This window comes from Argentina silus (assembly GCF_951799395.1).
Source record: "Argentina silus genome assembly, chromosome: X".
Classification (NCBI taxonomy): Eukaryota; Metazoa; Chordata; class Actinopteri; order Argentiniformes; family Argentinidae; genus Argentina; species Argentina silus.
Window position 1 is genome coordinate 10,920,238 of NC_139653.1, and position 23,745 is coordinate 10,943,982.

General features: G+C 41.5%; 1 protein-coding gene across 1 annotated transcript; it reads left to right on the top strand.

Moving 5' to 3' along the window:
- Positions 1 to 4,105: 4,105 nt before the first annotated feature.
- ppp1r21 (protein phosphatase 1, regulatory subunit 21) lies at positions 4,106 to 21,884 on the top strand. The gene is made up of 22 exons (XM_083695916.1): positions 4,106 to 4,679; positions 6,160 to 6,228; positions 6,408 to 6,554; positions 6,752 to 6,853; positions 6,959 to 7,123; positions 7,268 to 7,326; positions 7,461 to 7,555; positions 7,995 to 8,047; positions 8,149 to 8,298; positions 8,410 to 8,511; positions 8,619 to 8,707; positions 8,784 to 8,920; positions 9,176 to 9,268; positions 12,870 to 12,997; positions 14,876 to 15,028; positions 15,423 to 15,515; positions 15,754 to 16,014; positions 19,266 to 19,301; positions 19,536 to 19,652; positions 20,501 to 20,599; positions 20,716 to 20,844; positions 21,474 to 21,884. Exons 1-22 carry the CDS (start codon positions 4,626 to 4,628, stop codon positions 21,501 to 21,503), a joined length of 2,361 nt encoding a protein of 786 aa, XP_083552042.1. The 5' UTR covers positions 4,106 to 4,625; the 3' UTR covers positions 21,504 to 21,884.
- The last annotated feature ends 1,861 nt before the right edge of the window (positions 21,885 to 23,745 follow it).

The window sequence follows — 23,745 nt, forward strand, 5'->3', positions numbered from 1 at the left end:
GCATTGTCAGGATCTGAACATCCATATACAACGCAGGATTAGCAAGAAATGGAAATTATGGAAATCTGCTACTGCCAAATTAAGCAGTTAAATAAAGCTTGCCGTATTAGTTTGCCATGGCTAGAAGACTCTTCCAGTCCCCTATCCTAGGTGGGTCCTCCATAATGGTAGAACCTACTCTTGTTGCCCCAATCCTACTGTACTCATCACATTCCTGCTCCTCATTCATTAATTTCTACATTCTGTGTTGTTTTGTGTGCAAATCGAGACATTTCGCACTGGCCTTTTATTATTGTTTCTGCTAAAAACCTATGCAAGGTATAGTGTGATTAATCTGGCCCCAACATGGCAGATGCTGTAACCATAGTTATCCAAGACTGCGTGCGTGCGTGCATGTGTGTGTGTGTGTGAGCGAGCACGTTTACTTGATCACAACCCAAACCATGCTTTTAAGACTGAGATAACTGGTAGAACAGGAACATGCCTATTTGTTGCTTTCCATAGGAGAAAAGTATGCAAATATTGTCATGGCTTCTAGTCTTGCCCTTTCCCTTAGAGTATTAGACTGAAGGGTGGCAGTATGATCATATTTCTTTTTTTCCCCATTATTATTATTTTTAATCATGTAGTCACATCTACTCTGCATAAGTATTCATGCCAAGTGGAAATAAAAACAAGGATTTACTCCTAGTATACTTTTAGAGAGGTTGGATTGACATTATTATGAGAATTTAGTCTGCTACTGTAAGTGCAGGCCCTCCTGAAAGCTGTTGTCTGCCCTTGTGATAGAGTTCATAGACTGTCGGAAAAAAGAGGCCTGCTTTGTCTTGTTTCACATCAAGGAAACACAAAGGGAGGAAGGAGAGGAAAAATAAGGAAGCACATACTCTCTCAAGCTGTAAAGCTATGTGTTTATTGCCAGTTGATTGCTTGCAGTTCAGTCACGGGAAGTACAGGAAATTGCAACAAACTTGTGAAAAAAGCTACAGTGCTGATTAGGGCTTGCATTGGTAAGCATAGGCCAAAGTGCCACATGTTCATATGATGCTTTTAGCTACTGCACAAACAACTGTGGCCTGTTTGCCTTTGTCATGAGCCAACATGAGCAAAGTTACACTGTTTTTCCACAAGTTATAATGTTAAACAAACAGATTGTGTGCCACATTGAAAAGTTGTATAGATTGGATGACCAGTGCCAAACAATAATTTGTGCCACAGAAGTGAAATTGCTAAGGCCATGGTCACCATGTTCCTCTTTCTTTCTGTGACTGACGGTAACATTGCCCTAGTTTTCAGAACCCTGCACACAGGAAATGGAGAGGACTCTGACCTTGTGTAGTGACTTCTCCTGTAGTATATTTTTGTTGCTCTGATTAGGAAATTGTGTTCTTAGAAGTAAGCAGTTCTCCAAATTATGATGGACATACACTGATGTTACCTGGCTATGATTTAAAAGAACAAGTTGTTGTTCATTAATCATCATTATTTATGATATTTAATTTATATGGACAATTGAATGCATCCTCTATGAAATGCCATTTGAAGCGAGTAGAAAGGTTACCTGTCAAGGGCCTTATTAGGCACCTTTATTTCTCTCCCTCTGGAAAATCATTTTGATTTAGACTTATTTAGTTGTTACTGCCATAGACCAATACATCCACTATGTATTATAATGATAAAATGTGTGAGAAAGTATTTTGCCAATGTATGATTGTCTTTAGAGCGGGTCTTGTCAATTGAACCAGGACTGCCAAGTTTCCTGATGTTTTGTTTTTGTTGTTGGACTGGATAGAAGACAATTGATTAACATTATTGATCCTGAAACATTTTGTTGCCAACATTGATGTATAGTGAAGGCAGATGTAGACATTTCAGATGAATGACATTCCCTATTGAAAATTCCTCTGGAAAGTTGAGTTGATCAAAAACTTCACAGCCTTTATCAGATTTTTTATTGATTACATTTAGATATTCTGACTAAGCAGTCACATCATAGATATTAGTCGGCACTCCCTTTACATGTTAGGATCATGCCATTATAGAAATAATCTACACTTACTGCCAACAAAAACCCACATTTCTGAGTGTTGCACACAGTGTTTAAAAGTCTTGGTATCCCATGGAAAGACTAATTGGGGACAATTGTACGTGTTCATGTTGTAGCACTTAGAAGAAAGGTAGAAGAAGGAAGGTCATGTAGGGCTCAAAGTCCAATTGATCCTGAAGCTCTAAGTTTGTGAATATTTTTTTTGAGAGGGATCTGTGATTGAGCTACCTGTGTGATATGGAAACCTGACTTTTATTCACTGTGGAGAACCCTATGGTCTGTCACCAATAGTGTTCACATGGTGATGTTTGCTAGACTCAAAGCTACATAGGATTTCCTCATTGTTTGAAAACTATTATAGAATATTGATTATGCGATTTTCAAAATTCAGTTGCAATTATTATGATTATTATGAGCATTTTGTCGCATTTAGACTAACTAACTAAAGCTGCCAACCCAGTATCAGTTTGTGTCAGTTGTCTGCCATGTCTGTTAGACAGACACACCTTTTGGTTTTTGTATGCTAACCTCTGTTAATAAAAATGTTTATAAAGTTTATTTTCGCCAAAGATATGCAATTGCATTATATATGGTATTACAAAAATAAAAAAGGTTCTTGTTTTATCAATGTTGTCATCAGCGTTATTTTTAAATGTCTTGGTTTTGCCTATCTGATAAAAAGACTGAAAAGATGTATGTTTTGATAGATGAGATGTATTCAATTTGTGGCTACAATGGTCAGTCATCAAAGGCTCTATAACAAATAAGTAAGTCTGTCCTATAATTGTATCTGCCAGCAGTCAAGTAAAGAGGTCAAATGAGGGAAATATCTTTTTAGAGTACTGGGACAAACATGGGGATCGCATCAACTTAATACTGAACCACCATATCGAAAAGGAGACTATCAAATTATTTTTGCTCTGTTAAAAAAATTCTTGATCAACATTGCCACCTGCTGTGAAGAGGCCACAAGTGACTAGTATAATGAAAATGATGAAAGTCCCAAAGGACAGCCATTATTGTATTAGCTTCCATTGAAATGTGTTTTCCACATTACAAATTTCACAACGCTTCACAATTTTACCACAGTGTTAAATATGGTTAGAATTGTCACAATAATTCTACTCTATACCAAGGGGCTCATCCCCCCATTCTGATAGGTGTAGAGTAATCTCTGTTTACACTTCAGTTGTGTACAGATTAGAGGCCTTACCAGATTCTTTCTCTGTGTCCTTTTGAATATACATCAATGGAAGATGGGCAGAAATGCGTCTTTCATTATTTATGATCTGAGGCTGTGCTTGTGATGGATGCTCCATCAGACGTTCTCACACCTCCCTCTTAGTTAATTAGTCATGGAGGGCTGCAGTATGAACACTGTGCGACCCTGAACAAGGGCTTGTCTAACTAGCCTCAGGCCCATTGGCACAGCTTCTATTGTTCATTAGAGTCCTGTGTGTCTGCTGGAAGGGGGCCTCTCCCTACTGACTGCCTCAATTCAACTAGAAATCAGAGCAGCACTCCCTCCCCCCTACATGGCCCTAGCAACCACGCCACGCCAACAGTTACCAGGCAACCAGACAGAGCTGGAGCCACTGGCTGAGTGAGTGTGTGTGTGTGTGTGTGCGCGTGCATGCATGCGTGCGAGAGAGAAATAGCAGAATGTGAGATTTTGCATTTTTTATGAATCATAGCATAACACTGGAGTTTGTTTTTGTTGGCTTGCAAAAGGTGCAAATAAGCCTTATTTTTAATGACAGCTTTACACAGAAATAACAAACGAGATGATTCCAGAATACAACTTTAATTCAAAAGGATTGCAATTGATCAGTGTCTGTCTGTCTGTCTGTCTGTCTCTCTGTTCGTCTGGAGACCGAACACAGCAAGTACCCTACCTCCTAAAAACATAAATTCAGCAATTATACCAATTAATTTCACGAATGGCACAAAGGATCGTTCACGCATGGTGTACCTCTCCTAATCACTAGAGGTCCTTGTCATGAAGTGTCACTCCACTGACTCTCACACTGTATTGAACTTTGAACTCGAGTCTCTTGACAGGGATGTTTGTTTGCAGATGGTCGAGGATTATAAATCGAAAGGATTTGAACTGAATTTCAGTGTCAGTGCTGCCATTCATCGTTGTGGCAGCTACTCTAGTTTCTGTTGAATGTTGTAATTTCTCTGCTAGCGCTTGTAGCGCGTTTTATCGCTGCTAGGTAGCTCGCGAATGAATACATTGGGCAGGGGGCGCTGAGTTGTTTTGCTCGCGAGGTAGATACCGTTAGGTTAGCTACCTAGCTAGCTAGCAAATTGGAATAACATCCGGCTTTACCACTCAAGTAAAATCAGATGATTACCATCGAGATAAAGTAGCACACATAGACAGCATTTGATTCAGGATACAATATTCTCTGTCACATGCACCAGCTGTCATTCCGATAAAGTAGCTAGCTAACGTAAAACAGTTATCTAGCATATATAGCTACTCACTTGCTAGCCAGCATTGGCATCTATTCGTTTATCTTATTCTATTGGTGAACTAGCTTGTAAGATAACGTTACATATTCCCAAAACAATGGCTGCAGACTTGCAAGCAAAGTACAGCAAGTTGGCACAGGAGTATTCCAAGGTAAGTGACAATTTGAAGCTTTATCTTTAGCTACAGGTTTAGCTAGCTTATCCGATCTCTGATTCTAGTTGGCAATGGATGCATGGATTGCAAATTAATGATCCTTTATCTATCATCATTCATCCAAAGGCTGTGTGCGTGTATATGCGGGCGTGTCTGTGTCTCTGTGCCTGTGAGTGTAGTCTCAGAAGGTCAGAAATGTGTAAGATTCTGGGTTCCGAGATTTCTGTGTGTCTGTGCAAGGAGTTACAAATTGAGAGAGAAGAGCTTGCTCTCAGCAAGACCTGTCAACATATCTGCTTGCTACCTGCCTGCTTACTGTTATATATAAACCAGCTATGATTGTGGTTCGTCAGCGAGTGGTATGCTTAGTAAATACATCAGAGATCAGGTAAAATCAGAGCTGAATCAAAGACCACAGGCCTCAAGACCAGACCCCTTGAAATCCTGACCAGAGACAAGACCAAGACTAATCATCTTTAAAATTCAAACAAATAAGGAATCTGCTCCCTGCCTGAGTGGAAGCCATTGTAAGACCACCCTGCCCTAGCCAAACACTGCCCCAGCCATACATTTGAGAAGCAAGGTATCCTGGCTTCTGTGTTGTCTTGTGTTCCTCCTACCTGGGTGTACAACTTTACAGAGTATGGTTTTCAGTTATGTATCTTAATCACATGAGTTAAGAAGTATGGTCTTGTCTCTTAAATGTGACCCTGACCAGGCTTTGGGATCCAAGACCCAAACAAAGATCTTCAGTATCGAAGTCTAGATCAACACATTTATAGGATAAGACTCCATCAGAGTGAAATGTTTACTTGGTTAGTTACATTGGTATCAAAATAAATATTCTTATCTCTGTTTCCTTACTCTGATTCCATTGTCTGCTACAATTCTTCACAATGATTTGAACTATTTAACTATTCAACTTGGTGAAGCCACCCTTCTGAAAACAATTGAGTGGGATAATGCCTGAGTAAAACTGAAGAGTACCTGACATCCTTGTTTAACTTATGATAACCTTTAGAAAAAGACAGGATAGCATAAAACATGTTAAAGAGTGACTAGCTTTGGTTAATGTAAAAACCAAATATATAGTCATTGTGTTTAGCCTGTTCCTCCCTACACTGTGTCAGCTGACATCACAGGGAATGTGTGCTGTTTCCTGTTTGGTTGTAAAACCAGAGCACCCCCCCACCATATCTTTCTCTGGAGTAGCTGACTCAGTATTTTCTCATATATGCAGCAGTAGTCTAGGCCTCATCGGTAATGGGCACCCACACTTTTAAGATGTTGAACACAATTCTGATACATTCATTTAAGTGCATTAGAGTATACAGTAATTGTTGTAATTCATAAAGTATTGATGGAATTACAGCACATGAAATTCCAGAGCATTTACGTTTAGACGGACATGTTGCATTGACCAGATCTTGAGAGCTGTGTGTTGGTTTGTAGACCAGATGTCTCTGTATTTTTGCAGCTCCGTGCCCAGAACCAGGTTCTGAAGAAGGCAGTGGTGGATGAGCAGGCCAGCACCACCTCGCTGAAGGTATGGAATCATTCAATGTGACAGTGCTCACAGGAGTGGCACTGTTATTATTACTACTATTACTATTGAAACTAGAGGTTTGTTAAAGGAAACTCTGAGTTAATATCTCAACAATTGTGTATTTGAAATGATACTGTGCCTTCATACTTGTAAGTGAATGCCGCTCTCCATGCCCATAGGACCAGCTGAAGCAGAGGGAGCAGAGCCTAAGGAAGGTGGAGCAGGAGATGGACAGCCTCAGCTTCAGGAACCAGCAGCTGGCCAAGAGGGTGGAGCTGCTGCAGGAGGAGCTGGTAACCAGTGAGGCCAAGGGCAAGAAGAGCAAGGTATAGACACAGGGAAGAGGGTGCACTGAGAGAGGGGCATGGAGCACGTTAGATGGGAGAGAGGCTGATGAGGAGCACTGTATAGGGCTACATGTTTGGTGCAGTGTTCTGAGAATTATTTAGGATGGTAGTGAAGCTATATATGATGTCATAGATACAGGCCTACCTTGTCTCCTTTATCTTTCCTCTCCCATCAGAATAAAGGGGACTCTCCATCTCAGCAAGGCCTACAGACCCAGAGTGTTTTCGATGAGGACCTGCAGAAAAAGATCCAGGAGAATGAGAGACTTCACATCCAGGTTAGGAATTGGGAATGTGTGATGGAGTGTGTCAACTGTGACAATCATCTTGTGCAAGTGTGATATTTGATTGTTTATTGTGGTGTCCTGGCCTGTTTCTGTCAGTTCTACGAGGCAGATGAGCAGCACCGGCGACAGGAGGCTCAGCTGAAGACCCGGTTAGATGAGCTGGAGAGAGACTCAGAGCAGCACCAGGCTGTGGTGGGTGGACTCACCACCAAGTACATGGACACCATCGAGAGGCTGCAGAGTGACAAGGCCCGCTTAGAGGTGTGTGTGTGTCTGTCTGTGTGTGTGTGTGAGTGTGAGAGAGAGGGAGGAAGGGACAGACGGACATAATGATTGGAGGTTAATTATGTTTTTGTCAGTGGTGAAAATGATTAAATGTTACTAAATGGTACTATCGTCTGGCAGGTGAAATCACAGACTCTGGAGAGAGAGGCGAAAGAGTGCAGAGTGCGGACCGAGGAGTGGTAAACCTCTTATTTCTATATGAATATCTGTAGTTCTGTCTGTAGGTGTATATGTGTGTGTGTATATATATATATATATGGTTGTGGGCTTAAGGGTTGATGCAGCAATGGACAATATGATTATCCCTCTCTAGTCAGCAGCAGTTGAGGAGATGCCAGTCGGAGCTGAACAGACAGGTGAAACAGAGCAGCAGTGTCATCCAGGAGAAAGTGCCCTTCAACGACACCAGTGAGTATTCCAGTGAGACTAGAAATTCACTCTGCAACCATCACACTGACTGTATAAATCAACTTGCTGAGTTATCTGTCAGGGAGTGTCCATCTTGGATAAGAAACTTGCATGTTGTGACCGTTGAGTGTCCATCTAGGATAAGAAGATCACAATGCGTCATTGTGCACTACTGATAATTAATGTCAGACTTATTGGGGTATCACACTGAATAGCTATTACTTTAGTACAGTATTACTCTGAACAACTATGTCATTGTCATTGGAGGCTGTAACACTTAAGCAGTGTTTACAGTAGATGGGGAAATATTATGTCAGAGGCTCTGTTCAGGTCTAACAATGCTGCTCTGTTCTCTCCTTTGCTGAGTGTGAGTCAAACTTAGGCTACATATAAGCTCTAATATGCTCTAAAACTGGCCTTTTCCCCTCTCCTTTTCCAGAATTCAGTGACTACAACAGCCTAAATGTTCCCCCACACAATCGAAGGCACCAGGTGTGTGAGGAAACAGACCTAATGATGCTGATGAGTGTTGATGTCTATTTTGTTTTGGGTTTGGTAGTAATCTATCTCTCCCTTTCCTCTCTTGTATTCAGCTTAAGGCTCGAGATGTGGCAGGGCAGGCCCTAGGATTTGTGCAGGATCTGGTGGCTGCACTGTTGAACTTCCATTCCTACACTGAGCAGAGGGTGCACATCTACCCTCTGGACTCATCCATCGAGCCCATCTCCCCCCTTAACCAGAAGGTGAGGGAACAGCAAACAAGCAGTACAGATATACCATGTGGAGAATGTGACAATTAATTAAATCCCTTGTTTAGTATAAATGAACTTTACTCTCATTTGTCCTCTACCCAGTTTTCCCAGTATCTACATGAGAATGCAGCCTATGTGCGCCCCCTGGAGGACGGTTTACTGCAACTACACCAAAGCATCACTGAGGACACAGTCACAGTTCTGGTGAGTGCCTCATCACAGCAGTGGCTATGGATAAATACGAGTGGAACGTGGAGGGTTGATGTCCGTAGTGAATGATTAACCATTAATTGTGTTTTGTTGATTTGAAGGAGACTGTGGGTAAACTGAAGGACTTTGCCGATCACTTCTCCTCCTACACCCACTTTTTGCAGAAAATTCTTCCCTACCAGCTCAAAAGGTAATTTCTGTGTGTGTGTGCGCGCACGCACGCTTCTGTTTTTGTTTGCACACCCTCACTCTCCTCTCTTCCTTAGCCTGGAGGAAGAGTGTGAGGCACCTCTGTGCACCTCTGCTCTCACCACAAAGAACCAGGAGTTGCAGAGCGACATGAGAAAAGTGACATCTGTATTTGAGAAACTGCAGAGCTACATAAGCCTGCTTGCCTTACCTAGTAAGTGGTGTGTATGTAGCTAGAGGAAATGTAGGGCTTTTTAGCGGTAAACTAATACCTTAAATAATGTTTCTTTAATACACAGTATAGACTATTTATAGCTAACTTTAATGCAGTCATTGGCAGATTTGATATACTGAGGGTTGAGGCTTAAATTATTATAGAAACTGACATTACTTTCATGAGATGGGTAATAGATACTGTTGTAGTGTCTGTCTGCAGATTACAACAGTAATATGTATAAATGTGTTGTAGGTGTACGACAGGACGCCATGCCACAAAGCAGCTCCTCTGCTGTCTTTACCCAGCTGGCTGCCTCTTTGCATAGCCTTCACGATGCCATCAAAGGTGAGGAGTTTTGTTTTGAGTATTGTTTAGGTGGGCTTGCTTAAGTTACTATTACGTTAAGGTAAATTACTATTGTTCTTCAATATACTTATTATTATTATTATTATTATTATTGTTATTATTATTATTCCAATTATTCCACCTGCTACTCCTCCTACAACTTTTAAGCTGTTCACACCAATCCAACTTTATTATTATTAGTACTAGTAGTATTCCGCCTGCTACTCCTCCTAGATCTTTAAAAGTGTCTGAAAATTCAAGCCCGACCCAACCCGGGCCCATTGAAATGGAGCACCAGCCCAACCCGAGCCCAACATCACCAACAATTTATGAGCCTGAGCCCCCCCCAAAAAAACTATAAAAACTATAAAACAGCTGTGCCTTTATCCAAAGCATATTGTCATTGCACCCGACAAAATTCACTAGTGTTGCGTAATGAGGAGAGGAGAGAGCCACTTGCTGGAGAGAGAGACTGGTGGAAAACTCACCTTGCTTATGATCAACAACTGAATAGCACCTGACACACACAGACCCACGCAGGCAGCGATATCCTAAAGTAAGCTGGTCGAAAAAGACTGACCAAAAAAGAACGAGAGGGAACATTAAAAAGTGTTGCGAGTTGTCACAGCCACAGCAAAAAAAACCTAAAACAAACCAAACCAAATCAAATATCAGAAAATCAGGCCCGGTCCGACCCAACCTGGACCGGTCAAGTTTGGGCTGAAATTGAAAACTCTAACTCCTCCTACAGGTATTAAGCTGTTTACACCAATCCAAATGTGTAACTTGAGTTGTTTGTATTCTTTCGTAAAACTATTTGGAAATCTTAATCACTTTTCATAACAAACCTATTCATGCCTATATTGCCGCGTGCACAGCCTGAACCGCTTAACCTATTAACTTCAAATCAACTTTTAAATGCCCAGACTTGTGTAACTTAAGTTTCTTGAACAAATCTTTTTCATACCATTTATAGCTTACTTTTTGAGCTGTACTTGAATTTGCTGAAATTCTATTCATTCCTATAGCCAATTGCGTAGAATGCGGACATTTGTAAATGTATCCACTTTTTCATATTTTAAGCTTGATCTCAATTAAACTTTAAAATGTGTAGACTGACTTTCCATTTTTGAGTCTTGATACTAATTTAGACTTTTTAAACTTTTTTTTTTTTAAATATGTTTTTAGGGCATTTCTGCTTTATTGGGATAGAGACAGTAGAGATTGACAGGAAGGATGGGAGAGAGAGGAGGGATGACATGCAAGATAGGTCGGGGGTCGGAATCGAACCGGGAACCTTGCGATTATGTGGTAAGCGCATTAGTGTGCTATGCCACTAAGCGCCCCCCCCTTTTTAAACTTTTAAGCCTTTTTAAATTGCATGAATTAACATGAGTTTCTATGAGGACCATTGGGAGTTCCAATGATACATTTTAAAATGCATCTCCTCTTTCATCTTTTAAGATTGACCACTCAATCCAGCTTTAAAATGTTTACTACCTGACCCTATTTAAAATAACTTCTCCACGACTTCTCTTCTTTTTATGCTATTTAGACTTTTTAAACATTATCCCTCTTGAATCTAAGCCCCATTTACCATTTTTTCAGAATTCCAGAACTCTTAAATTAAGATTTTATAACAATCCAATAAACATGAGCTATATATCTGACATGTTCAGTGGCAATCAGATTATGGCAGAATCTCAAGTGTGAGTATTTTTTTTTTTTTTTTAATTATTATTACATAAGATGTTTTAAATTAAATCAAAAAGAACTAATTTCATTTGAGGAACATTTCTTTTTTCACTTTCTTCACCAATCCATCTTACAATCCATCACAACACCAAAAATCCAAATATGACAATTTGCTGTATATCAGTCTGTGAAGCTTGCACAGCTTGCATATTGCCAGAGCTGTTTAGCGCTTCTAAACAAAGTGGGGAAAAAAAACATTGTCTCTCAGTGAATTGGTTCCTCGGATTTGCCTACTTGACTTTGTAGGTCCGTATCTCCCTCCTCAATTGGCCCATCAGAACAAATTAGAAGGTGCACAAGACCCGCCCCTACAACGTCACATCAATTGCAAGTCACTAGGTCAAAGCGTTCACACGTGAGAGCCAATTGTCTGAAGCACGTGCTGTCTCAGTCACTCCAATCACTCACTAGTCTTTAGATCACTGTAGTTAAAGTTATATACATGCTAGCAGAAAACCAAAACCAGTTTTACGAGGAGACTTGCCAGATTCAATAAAAAAACTCTCTCTAGATGGGTATAGAGTTGCCTGGTTATGTGGTTGAGAGTGGTTTCAGTGGTGTAGAACTGGTCGCCAAGAGAGTGCATTGTTGTGTAATCATTCTAAGAATGTGTTCTGTACTGTAGGTGTCCGTGCATTTCAGGCCAATATCTGCCCTCAGTATCGGACTGATGCTCATTATCGGACCGGTGCATCTCTAGTAATTTTGTAATGCTATGTGTAACTGAAGGTTCGTAAGGTATGAAAAATACTAGGGCTGCATGATGTAAATTTGTCGATTTGCATATTTATGACCGACAAGTCGTTAATTATTAATGACTCCCCCCCCCAGGGAGGACAACCAGTTGTATACATCGTTGTGTTCAGACCCAGAGTGTCTAAAGTGTGGGAATACAAAAACCCAATAATATGTTACTTTGTTCGCTGTGTGAAGTCCAAATGGCATACCACAGCAGTACAACTGCTATGCACGGGTACTTGAAACGGAAGTATCCTGGAGCCATGTGGGAACTTGACCGCACAGCCAGGACAGCGCAGCACCCCCTTCCCCCAAGAATTTCTGTAATCTATCTATGTAACGCAGCTATGTCTGGAGGTCTCATACTCTGTATAGTAAACAGTAAACAATAGCCATGTGCGTAGTACACAGTTGATCAAAATTCATCCTACATGCATCCTCAAGTAATCTGTAATCTGTGCTTTTCAACGCTATCCGAAAGTGCAGCACCTCCAACTGATGATCAATTTGATTCTTTCAGCATTTAGCTGATATATAGATAACATTCATGTCATGATAAACGCTTTGTCATATCAAAAAACTCAAATACTGCCGACTGATGGGTGTTTTATTCTTATAGGACAGTAAAGCACAATAAAACAAATTGATGAAAAGATAGAAAACATGGGTACTTGCATGTTACTCCCCTCTACTTGTATTGTAGTCATCCACACTCACAGCATTTACAGGCATTCATCAAGATGATTGTGTCATGATGAACTGTCATATTATCAATAGGTACAATTTCAATATGAAATAAAGTATGTGACCACTGAATGATGGCATTACAACTACCCACAAGTGAATGCATTTGGAAAAGGTACCTATTAATATTGCATTCAAAAGTTTTTTTGTTGTAAATTAATAATTTAGACTAATCTATAAAATAATCTACAGATTAATCAATAACAAAATAATCGTTAGTTGCAGCCCTAAAAAATACACTCACGTTGAATGATTTAGAAAATAAGAGGTCAGCAGAAGGATATTCCAGCCTATTTCGGTATTTCTAGTCATAAGGAAGGAATACTTATTAAGCCCCCACCTTCTCCTTCCTCTGTGTCTGTAGAGTTATCGAAGCACTACAGTCAGAAGGCCAGTCTGGAGCAGGAGCTGCCTACAGTCACCCAGAAGCTTCGTACCACCAACGAGTGTCTGCTGGCTTCCCTGGGCTCCCTCACCAACAGCACCGGCAAGGTAGACCAGCAGGGGGCAGCAATAAGACTTCTACTGTGATTTTCACATCAGATTTCTAATTGAAGCTTAAATGGAGGTTTAATGGTTTGAAAATATGAGAAATGGTATGAAACGAGATCAGTAGAGTGTACAGTAATCAGCAACAACTGTGTATCTGGCTGGCCATGCTTATTCATTCACATGACTACTCATTGTGAGACTCAGCTGGGCTGCTGGGAAATGTTCACAGATACTGACCATATCAGAAGATTTACAGCTGTCCAGTATGCCTAGCTATGAGAGAATGCTTTACTGCTGTCCAGTAAAAGGTCCTTGCATTAACAGAGCTCTTGGCAGACAATTTACCTCCATCAAGCGAATACAGTTCAGTGCTTGGTGGCTGTTGGGTCTTGCCCTGTGTGGAGTCCTTGGGTTGGAGTGGTAAATAATGTGTATAATGTGTGGAGTGGTGTTTTACGAGAGGCTGTCTCCCTAGGCAAGAGGTTTATGGCCTTGAGACCTTATGACCTGGACACTTGTAGTAGTGTCATCCTTCACCTGATCCAGCTGTAGAAGCCATTGCCACCAGAGCGTTTTATAGTTGTCTCTCCTAAGTGAACATCCTGTTTTCCTGCTTGACAGCTCACTTGCAATAGGAGAGGCTTGAACAGAGCAGGCATTCAACATTGGAGCTGCCTAGTGCTTACTCTGACTACTTACCCTGTTATTTTTTTTCCTTAAAGAAGAAGAAAAAGGTCAACAAATATTGTTGCCTTATTCCAACTGCTTTATACAACAGTTTGTTTTGTTTTACTGATTTTCATATTGATGATACATTAGCATTCAGAGGTAGTTCTTTAAGCTGTTTTGGTGTGAAATGTTATCATAATAGTGGTGGATGAAGTTTTGTTTTTGAGACACTAATTATACAGTTCTTGACTGGCTGATGAATGTGCCAGACACAGACTGTGTCTGTCTGTGTATCTGTGCGTGTGTTTGGGAACTGCTGTTTTGGAGACAGTGGTGGATAGTCTGGCTACAGTGGGAACAGTTCCAGGACTGAGTTGACTGGGTTAGTGGGAGTGTGTATACAGAATCCTGAGCCTGACTTCTGTCAACCCCTCCTTCAGTCCAGCTGGTTTCATAAACACAGTTCGCATTTTTAAAGGGTTAAACTATTGTGTTGATCATACTTTTTAAATGCTTTAAATGCTGAAATTATTTTTGTCACCTTTCTTAACTTGAATGTATTGGAAAGTTACAGTATATTGCTTATGAGGTTTTGGCCCAGTTATAGTTAAATAATGTTTAATTGGCCGTACCTAGTAGAGCCCTGCGCGGGACTGTTTTCTTCATCCCGCTCCCGCCCGCTCTCACTGAATTTCTGACCATTACCGCCCGCGACCGCAGGGTGCGTGTTACACTCCCGCCCGCTCCCGCAGTGTGTATGTCCACTCCCGCCCGTGTCCGCAAAACTCTGAGAATTTCTGCCCGCACAATAATAGAGATGCATTAATTTTGTGTCTTCTCCTGTCCCGCATGAGAAAACACGTAATTTTATAGGCTATTAATAAAGAGATTCATGGGGTTGTTTGTTTCGTTTCCCTGGCCTGCATGTATTTTGACGCGGTTAGGGAAAGCGCTTCTATTTCGTCAAAGCCCTACGTGAAATGTGAGCAGCACTTCCAGAGCTTCCGAAGCTAGGCTATAGTGTTAGCTAGCCTAGACTACATCCCGATCCCGCAGTGTTTTTTTTAGCCGCCCGTTCCCGCCCGCAGCAAAGTTCAAACCGCCCGCTCCCGCGAGATTTGCGTTGGGACCCGGCGGGACCCAATCCCAATGCAGCCCTCTAGTACCTAGCTACATGTTGCAGGCCCTAATGCAGCCTCTTTTGTACAGATGGCAACCTTCTTTAGCAACAACCTGGATTTCTTTACGTCGTCAACGGGCTACGGTCCAAGAGGAGGGGCTGGGGCCCTCAACCCCCTACAGGCAGAGAGTATGCTGGATAACAAGAAGAATGCGTCTGCCTACATGGAAGCAATCAAAAAGGTAGTCCCCCGCTCGGCTGATCACATCACAACTCTTACCTTTCTGTCTGAGCTGAATCACGCCACACAAATGAATAGTAATTGCATGTAATTAAGAGCCATTTGGCTAGTGGGATTTGGACTGGCTAAAAACTGGTTCAATTAAACATGATGTCATTTAGTGGTAAAGGCTTACTGTGTATCTGCTCCTCTCCTTGACCGTAAGGCTAGAATCTACCCAATGGCACTACACTCGACTACACCTGACATGTTTCTGTAGCTTGGGGCCATCCTTCCTGTTTCCTGCTTATTCTATGGCTCAAATGTACCTGAATGAATATGCATTAACTAATGCCATGTGATTCAGTTCAATGGTGTGTTTAATGTTTTTCTCATCTCTCCTTGTTGGGCTCCAGCCTCGACCAGAATCGGTTCCCTACAGAGAAGCCCTGTCCAACCGCCGCATCCTGACCAGCTCCACAGAGAGCAGAGAGGGCCTCACTCAGCAGGTGCTCCTCTTATTCTTCTTCTCTGTCGTCTCTCAGTCCCCAGGCCCTGTCTCATTTTATGACGCCTCATTTGTATTGTTCAAGGGGCACCATGTGGTTACCCATTCAAATAAGTGTTCCTCTTTCTATGAAACACTCTTCTGAGGAACACTCTTTCTATGAACAATCCTCTTTCTATGAATTCACTCTCCACTCCCCTCTCTCTCCGTCCCCTCCTCAACCTCCTGGCCTCCCTCAGGTGCAGCAGAGCCAGGAGAAGATAGCCCGTCTGGAGCAGGAGAAGGAACACTGGCTGCTGGAGGCCCAGCTGGGACGGGTGCGGCTTGAGAAAGAGACCCAGCGCATCACAGAATTGGAGGCCCAGCTCTCCTCAGCCCTGGGGGGAAACCTCACCCCACTTACTGCCCCCTCCCCGGCCAGCCCAGCCTTGCATGACCAGGACGACACAGAGACAGAGGAGAGAGGCGCCGGGAAGGAGGCCACACTTAGCACCAGTCTGGTACAACACCCATAGCATCTTCTTTGATAGTAACTTTTGATAACTTTTCAACCTTAACCTACAAAGATGGTCGAGCCCCTAGCCCTTTCCGTTCCCCACTGGTGCTAAAGCCAAGACAGATTGTCAGACACATGACAGTGGGAGCCATAACATGGGTTTTTGGGTGTTTTGCTTTAGTGAAGGGAGTATTATTACACTCTGCGGCTGTGCCAGCTCCCTGGTTGAGCATGTCTCTCTTTAATGAAATCCAGAGTTTACTGGCTGCTTCTGGTGGTGGTGATGTGGCAGAAAGAGAGAGTATGATGTTAAGTCAGACCCAGTCTCTTTACAGGGTCTATGCTGCACTCTAACTCTGGAGCTGGTTGTCTCAATTGTCACCTGGCACTGTTGTCTTTACGTATCTCATTTATGACCAGCTTAACTACAGTACAGTGAAGGAAGCATTGTGTCTTCTTTTAGCTCTATACTCCATCAGTGTGGGTTGAGATTGAGATTCTCAGCTTTAATTTAGTGGTTTTGTTTTCATTTTTTTCATTTTTTTTAGGACTCCAAAAGTATTGGAACATCATAGAATATTCAAATAAAGCATTCATGTTTAGTATTTGGTCGACAATTGTTTGCATGCAATAACTGTTTGAAGTCTGTGACCCATTGACTCCACCAGATGCTGGGTATATTCTCTGGTGATGCTCTGCCAGGCCTGTACTGCAGCCATCTTTAGCTGTTGTTTGTTTTGAGGTGTTTTTGCCTTACGTTCCCTCTTCAGCAAATGAAATGCATGTTCAATTGGAGATTGACTTGGCCACTCTATACCTTTCCACTTTTTGACCCTTAAAAACTCCCTACTTGCTATGGAAGTATGTTTGGGGTCATTGCCTTGCTGTATGATGAACCGCTGTCCAATGAGAAGAATTTGCTTGTACTTCAGCAGACAAGATGTTTTTGTACACTTCAGAATTCATTCTGCTGCTGCCATCAGCAGTTACATCATCAATTAAGACAAGCGAGCCAGTTCCAGTAGAAGCCATAACACCCCCTCCACCATATTTCACAGATAAGGTGATATGCCGGGATTTGGGGCAGTTCCTTTTTCTCGCCACGCTTTACACTTGCCATCTCTCTGGTACATGTTAATCTTTGTCTCATCCACAAGACCTTTTACCAGAACTCTGCAGGCTCTTTTAGGTACTTTTAGCAAACTGTAATCTGGCCATCTAATTTCTCTTGCTAACTAGTAGTATACACCTTGCAGTGTAGCCTCTGTAATTCTGCTGGTGAAGTCTTTTGCGGATGGTCTCTGACACAGTTACGCCTACCTCCTGGAGAGTGTTCCTGATCTGTTGGACAGTCATTTTGGGCTTTTCTTAACTATGGTGAGCATTCTTTGGTCATCTTCTGTAGAAGTCTTCCTTGGCCTACCAGGCCGTTTGCAATTGCTGAGCTCACCAGTGTTTTTCTTCTTTTGGATGATATCCCAAACTGTTGTTGTTGGCAGGCCTGAGGTTTTGGATGTGTTTATGATAGTTTCTTTCTGATTTCTGAGCCCAATAATGGCTTCCTTACAGTGACAACTTTGGTCTTCATATAGACAGACACCAATAGCAGACTCCAAAGTAAAATGTAAAGGCTAGAATCAATACTAGACTGACATTCTCTTATGTCTGCACAAATGATGTGACGGAACACACCTGACTAACCAGAAACACCTGTCAAACCAATTTTCCATACTTTTTTATTGATTTATTCATTTTTGCCCAGCCACCATCCCCCCTCATCAGAGGACCCAAGTACTTTGTTTGTTTTATTCATTTGAACAGTTATTACAAATATATCTACTAGGTACATACATACATACATAACATTTTTTAACATGGTAATTTATGTCCATTTTGATATATTTGGTATTTTTCCTGTTGTACATGCTAAGATATTTTCCATTTTAACTGGTATAGTTCTTTAGATTTCTTTTTTAATTCCACCCCTCAGCTGTACCGACCCCGTTTCGGACACCGTTATTCAGCCTGGAAACACAGTGGTGTTTCCCTTTAACTTGGAATTGTCGTTCGTGTTGTGCAATTGGACAAATTATAACAATTGGTCATGGTTTGTTGGGTACCTTTTTGGCAAAGCGATGTGCCCATTGACAATTCTGCTTTTCAGCCTGCTCCGCTGACATCTTGAGTTGTTCTTTCATGAGCGTGTTTACTTTGTTTTCCGTCGCCACGTAATCCTCATCGTCTCCCTCTTCCACTCCATTATGACAACGTTATGCCACATACTTTTGAATGTTAAATCCAGTATTGTAGTTTTTATTTGCTTGTTTTCGTTTGAGTTTTTCTCTTGTAGTTTGGAGGCTGGTCACCGTGGCTTGGAGGGCCTTGTTCTCTGTTCTTATGTCTTCTATTCGTTTGTTGTTATATTCTACCGCGACCTTGAGCGACTCTATATAGGCCATCACCCCGGGGAGTAGATCGAGCTTTTTCAGTTGTTCGTTCATGCTCGCCAATCGATTGCTGTCGAATTTTGAAAGTATAGTTGGGAAATCCTCTACAATAATTCCTCTGTTGTTGGTGTGTTTGCTAGCCCGTGATTCTTCCATTTCGTTGAAGGATAGTTCTTGCATGTTTTGTTTTTGAGCATGTCATTACATTGATCAGTAAAATGTTCTAACTCTGCCATATCATCCAATTTTATTATTTTTTAAAAAACATTTTTCAATTTGATGGCTAGTTTTCCATTTATCAAACAATATCCATAGGACCTGTTGTGGAGATCAGCACAACACTGCTGCCATACCTGTCACATGTCACTCTCTTACTGTGAATTCACTGGAATTCCAAAATGGAAAATGCCCCTTGGGTGTTGACAAAAGCCACTGACTGCATACATTTTCCAATACTAGTGGTTCCCTGAAATTGGGGGGACTATGTATATAAATAGTTAAGAAAACATTGAATAAAAGCTGAGAATCTCTACTTTAACATTGTAGTAATTGTTTGATTTTAAATTCAAACTGTTGGAGTATAGAGCTAAAACAAGACAATGCTTCCTCTTTCCAATACTTACAATATGGAGGGCACTGTATCTATTCATTAGCTTGTACTGATTTAATGTCTTGCAGTTCCAGTTTGTTTTGTCAAAGTTGTAGTCCTGCGGTGTTTGTTTGTGATATGTTGGTGGTATTGTGTATTTTAAAGCTTCCTCATAGGAGTGATTATCTAACATGTTTCTTTGTTTGTCTTTATCATCAGGTTGGCATGTTGACCACAACACCTACCAATGAAGATGTAAGTTGTCTTGCTGTTCTTGAACAAAATATCCCCTGAAGTTTGAGTCTTTAACAGCTAGCCTCAGTCCCATCTTTTTAAACTGGAAAAGTAAAGCACCTTTTACCCTTTACTGAATAAATGAATAAATGAATGAATGTATGGATGTGTGAAGTGAGTGAGTTAGAAAACGAATGATAGGTCATATTTGTTTTGTTTTTCTGTGTGTGCGTGTGCGTGCGTGCGCGTGCACAGGTGGGAGATGAGGATTCCAGGGAACAGCTGATAAAGACTCACTACATGGCCAGAGTGGGAGAACTCACCACTCAGCTCCAGGTCTCTGACAGCAAGGCTGTGCACTTCCATGCAGAGGTGAGACATAATGTTACAGTCTACTACCATCAATATGTGTACCCCCAGGCCCTATTTTTTAAAGGATGTGTATGTATTCTAGAGAGATCCATTGTATGGGGAAAACATGCACAGGCAAGCTGGTGAAGACCAGAATAGTTATACAGTAATATACTCACTTAACATTTTCCTCATGATTTTCCTTCCTCTTATACGTACATGTGACTATTTGGATGTTTCTGATACTATTTTGGTCACCTCCTTCAATGTGTGTCTTGAGGGAAATGGGTATGGAAACAGCAGCAGACAATTTGACTGTAGCCTACCTTGTTTTCCTAAGGAGACAAAGTTCCCTTTGTCTTTTCTTTTCCTCTTTACCTTCTCTCAATCACATCCCCCACTCACAGCTGGATGGACAAAGGTGTTCTCCTAGGGAAAACTACTCATTCAACTTTTAACGGTGCTCAATGAACTAAATGCCGTTTTTTTTTGCATGTGTATATGTATCTACGTTTGTGTAAGATTGCTTCTAAATGTAGATCTGGATACAGCCATAGAAACAGTATGCTGCCATTAGGCAGTATTGTGATTTATTGCCACATGCTAACAGTCAGTGCTGTATCATAGCAGTCAGAACACTCCTGATTCTGACTCAGAGATGAGGAAGTAGTCACTCAGACACAACTTATACTGGCTGTGGTGCCCTGATGCACCAAGTATGCAGAAGCCATGTACTGAGCTGAGAACAGTTGCTTTATCTGCTTAAATCAATTCAAAACCCTGGCCTCACGTACATCTCCAGTTGAAGAAAGCTATTTTGTGTACAAGCTGGTATAATACTATTTCTCCTGTACTGCCTCCCTACATAGTGCCGAGCACTGGCCAAGCGCCTAGCCATCGCAGAGAAATCTCGGGAGACACTGACTGAGGAGGTGAAACTGGCCAATCAGAACATTACACGCTTGCAGGTACAACTTTTGTTGTCGAACTTCCTGACTAGGAGTAGAAACATTTCCCACCAATGTTCTCCCATACAGTATACAACTGCTCTAGCTCTACATAACCACAGCCTCTACTCTGGTAGGATGAGCTGGCCACCACCAAGAGGAGTTACGAGGATCAACTGAGCATGATGAGTGACCACCTGTGCAGCATGAATGAGACACTGAGCAAGCAGAGAGAGGAGATTGACACACTTAAACTGGGCAGCAAGGTACAGTAGAAAAAACATCACTTCTATTTTAACAAAGATTTGTTCAATTGTGAAAGGGGAGGCGGGGTACTGCAGGATATGATGTTCAATTGTGAAAGGGGAGGGGGGGTACTGCAGGAAATGCACCTGCTGGAGTTGTTAAAGTAGGGGCTGCTGAAATGGAGAGGCCTGTTAATCACACCCAGATGAAAGTATATGTGTTGGGTAGTGGAAGGACAGAAGGTGTGTTCTGAGGGTATTGATTTTCCATTTTAGCCCAATAAAAAAGAAACTTGAAATCCACCACATGTCTATTTAACCTTGATGCAATCTAAGTGTGATTAAAAACAACAACAATATGTAGCTGTGAATGAAACATATAACTTATAATGTCTGAAAGTCAGACCAATCCATGTTACCTCTTTACTGATTGTCACTGCATAAAAAACTCCAGAGTTAAAGTACTGTATCAAATTAGAAGTGCTGGAAGTCTTGACTAGCCCTTCTGCTTAACCTCCATTGTATTTATGTAGGCTGGTGTCATGTGTCTTGGGTTGTAATAGAATAGATCTTTTATTGTCCATTGTTAAATTGAAATTCTACCATGATTTATCTAAAACTAACCACATTTCACCTCTTGCTTTTTCTAGGGAAATGCCAAGAAGAATAAGGGCCGGTAAGGCTGTCCAATTAAGTAGGCTCCATTTAGGGCTGCCAGGACGTCCTGGGGGAAGTGCTGGACTGTGGAGCCACCCAGCAACGTCATGTCACTACCACCACTGGATGGAGAAGCTACAAAGGATCCTCCAGACTTCTCCACCATCAGTGACTACAAAGGTGGGTTGGGGGATGAGGTTATCTCTCTGATAAAGGAAGCAGATTTTTTCTACGTTTCTGAACAGATAGTAATGTTATTTGTAAAACGCTTCCTGTCACTTGAAGGAAAGCAGCTGCGTGACCATTGGGCCCGAGGGAGGGAGAGAGAAATTATAAAAGCTTTTTCCCCAAAGGATGGATGGATGGATAAATAAATAGTGAGGACATGGGTGGGTGCGTGCGTGCTGGATGGGGGGTGGGGGGGTGGGGGGGCTGACAGAGAGAAATGGAACCTGCGCCCAGATATTTAGTGGGACTGTGAAAATTCCATTTTAGTTTTAGATGAGTGAATATTTGCGCAATTAGTTGTGAGGGCTTATGTTCATAACATAATTGTTTCCCTCACACCTAGTCACACCACAATCTTTGGTTACACAAGGGCTGCCCCAACTAAAGGAATGAGTGCCAAATTAATGAAACACACACACACACACACACACCCATGCATTCCTCACCTAGGTATCCAGTCTGCACTCTGGAAGGATCTATACACTTGATGCCCTTATTAGCCAGAGGATGGGGTAGGATAGACTTGGTAGAGTTCATAAAATGGTGTCTGTCTGTCTTTGTAACCTGGTACTGTAGTAGTTTTATCACCAAAGAGTGTATGGATGTGCACTGAGAAGAACTGTGGGTAGCACAGCAGTCTCAACCTCTCTGTATAATGTATGGATACAAAAGGGTTAATGTGAATATACACTCCTTTGAATTTAAATCCTGTTAAATGTACATTTATTGTACTGTCTACTTTTTAAAGAAATATACTACAAAGGCATTTATTCTAATGTTTTCAAACTGTATTTTCCACAAACTAATGAAATGACTGGTTGATGAAGATCAGGAAGACATCAACCGAAAATTATAGGCTATACACATGCATTGATTTTTGGATCCAGAGATACTCAATAAAATTGTCTAATGATAGGCAATACACACACTGCTATGTCTCTCATGGAACTTCAGTAATTACTGTATGTTACTGTTTTACCCATACAAATGTATTATGGTGTGTTGGCAAGCTAGACTTCCCCTGGCAGAGAGAATTGACTTCTCTAACAACAGTTTACAATTAACAGCAAATAAAACAAATGTAAGCCACTTCTGTTCAGTAATTCACCAAATGTACCAATCATGTGTGCTCTACTTGTCATTAGACCTTTTCGATGAGAATTGCAGTGGTTTGCCAACATGCCCTACTAATGTGTGTCTTCACAATGTAATCTGTCCAACAGAATGCACATATTATTGAATAAGTGAAAGAAATAAAAGAGCTACAGCTCAATATTGTCTTGTTTTCATTTAAATTGTTGTAAACAGTTATTACTCACTGTTAAATAACTATGCACCAGATGGTATAGATGTCATGGCATTGAAGAATCCAGGCAAAGATTAGCAAAGACACTTACTCTCACACACAGGCATACATTAACTCATAATACAGTACATTAGTTTGTTACAGCAGAATGATGGCCCTCTGACTTCTTTTGCCAGCTGCAATGCTAGGCCAATTTGTTCAGTAGAGACTAAAGGAACTATAACTCGGATCACATTCAATTAAGTCTGTCGTTGGCCTATCACTAAGCGTCCTCATCCAAACAGTCCCTAGGTGTTTGCCTCTGTATTTGTTTTGGAAATGTTCCCAAGAGGCTCCAGAACCTCAGACAGTGTTATACTGTGGATTGGCCATAGCCATCGTCCACTTCCCCCTCACTGAAAAGTGTTGCGTTGTTCTCAGTTTATCCACCCCCACTCATCCAGCCATCTTTTAAGGAAACATTTGCAAGGCATTACTGAATCTGCTTGTGTGTGTGTGTGTGTGTGTGTGCATCACTCTCTTTCTCTCTCTCTCCAGGTCCTCATCTTTGCACATAATTCATGGTCTCTCCTTTTCCCATTGCCTGTAATTACTGATGTAACCCTAGTTGACGGAGCTGCTGGGGTAAGGCTTATTGACAGACACACCCTGTCCTCATCCAATTCCTCTAATATTGTCTCCACTTGCAGTTTAGACAAAATACATGTTATTTTACTATAAGAGTCTCCTTG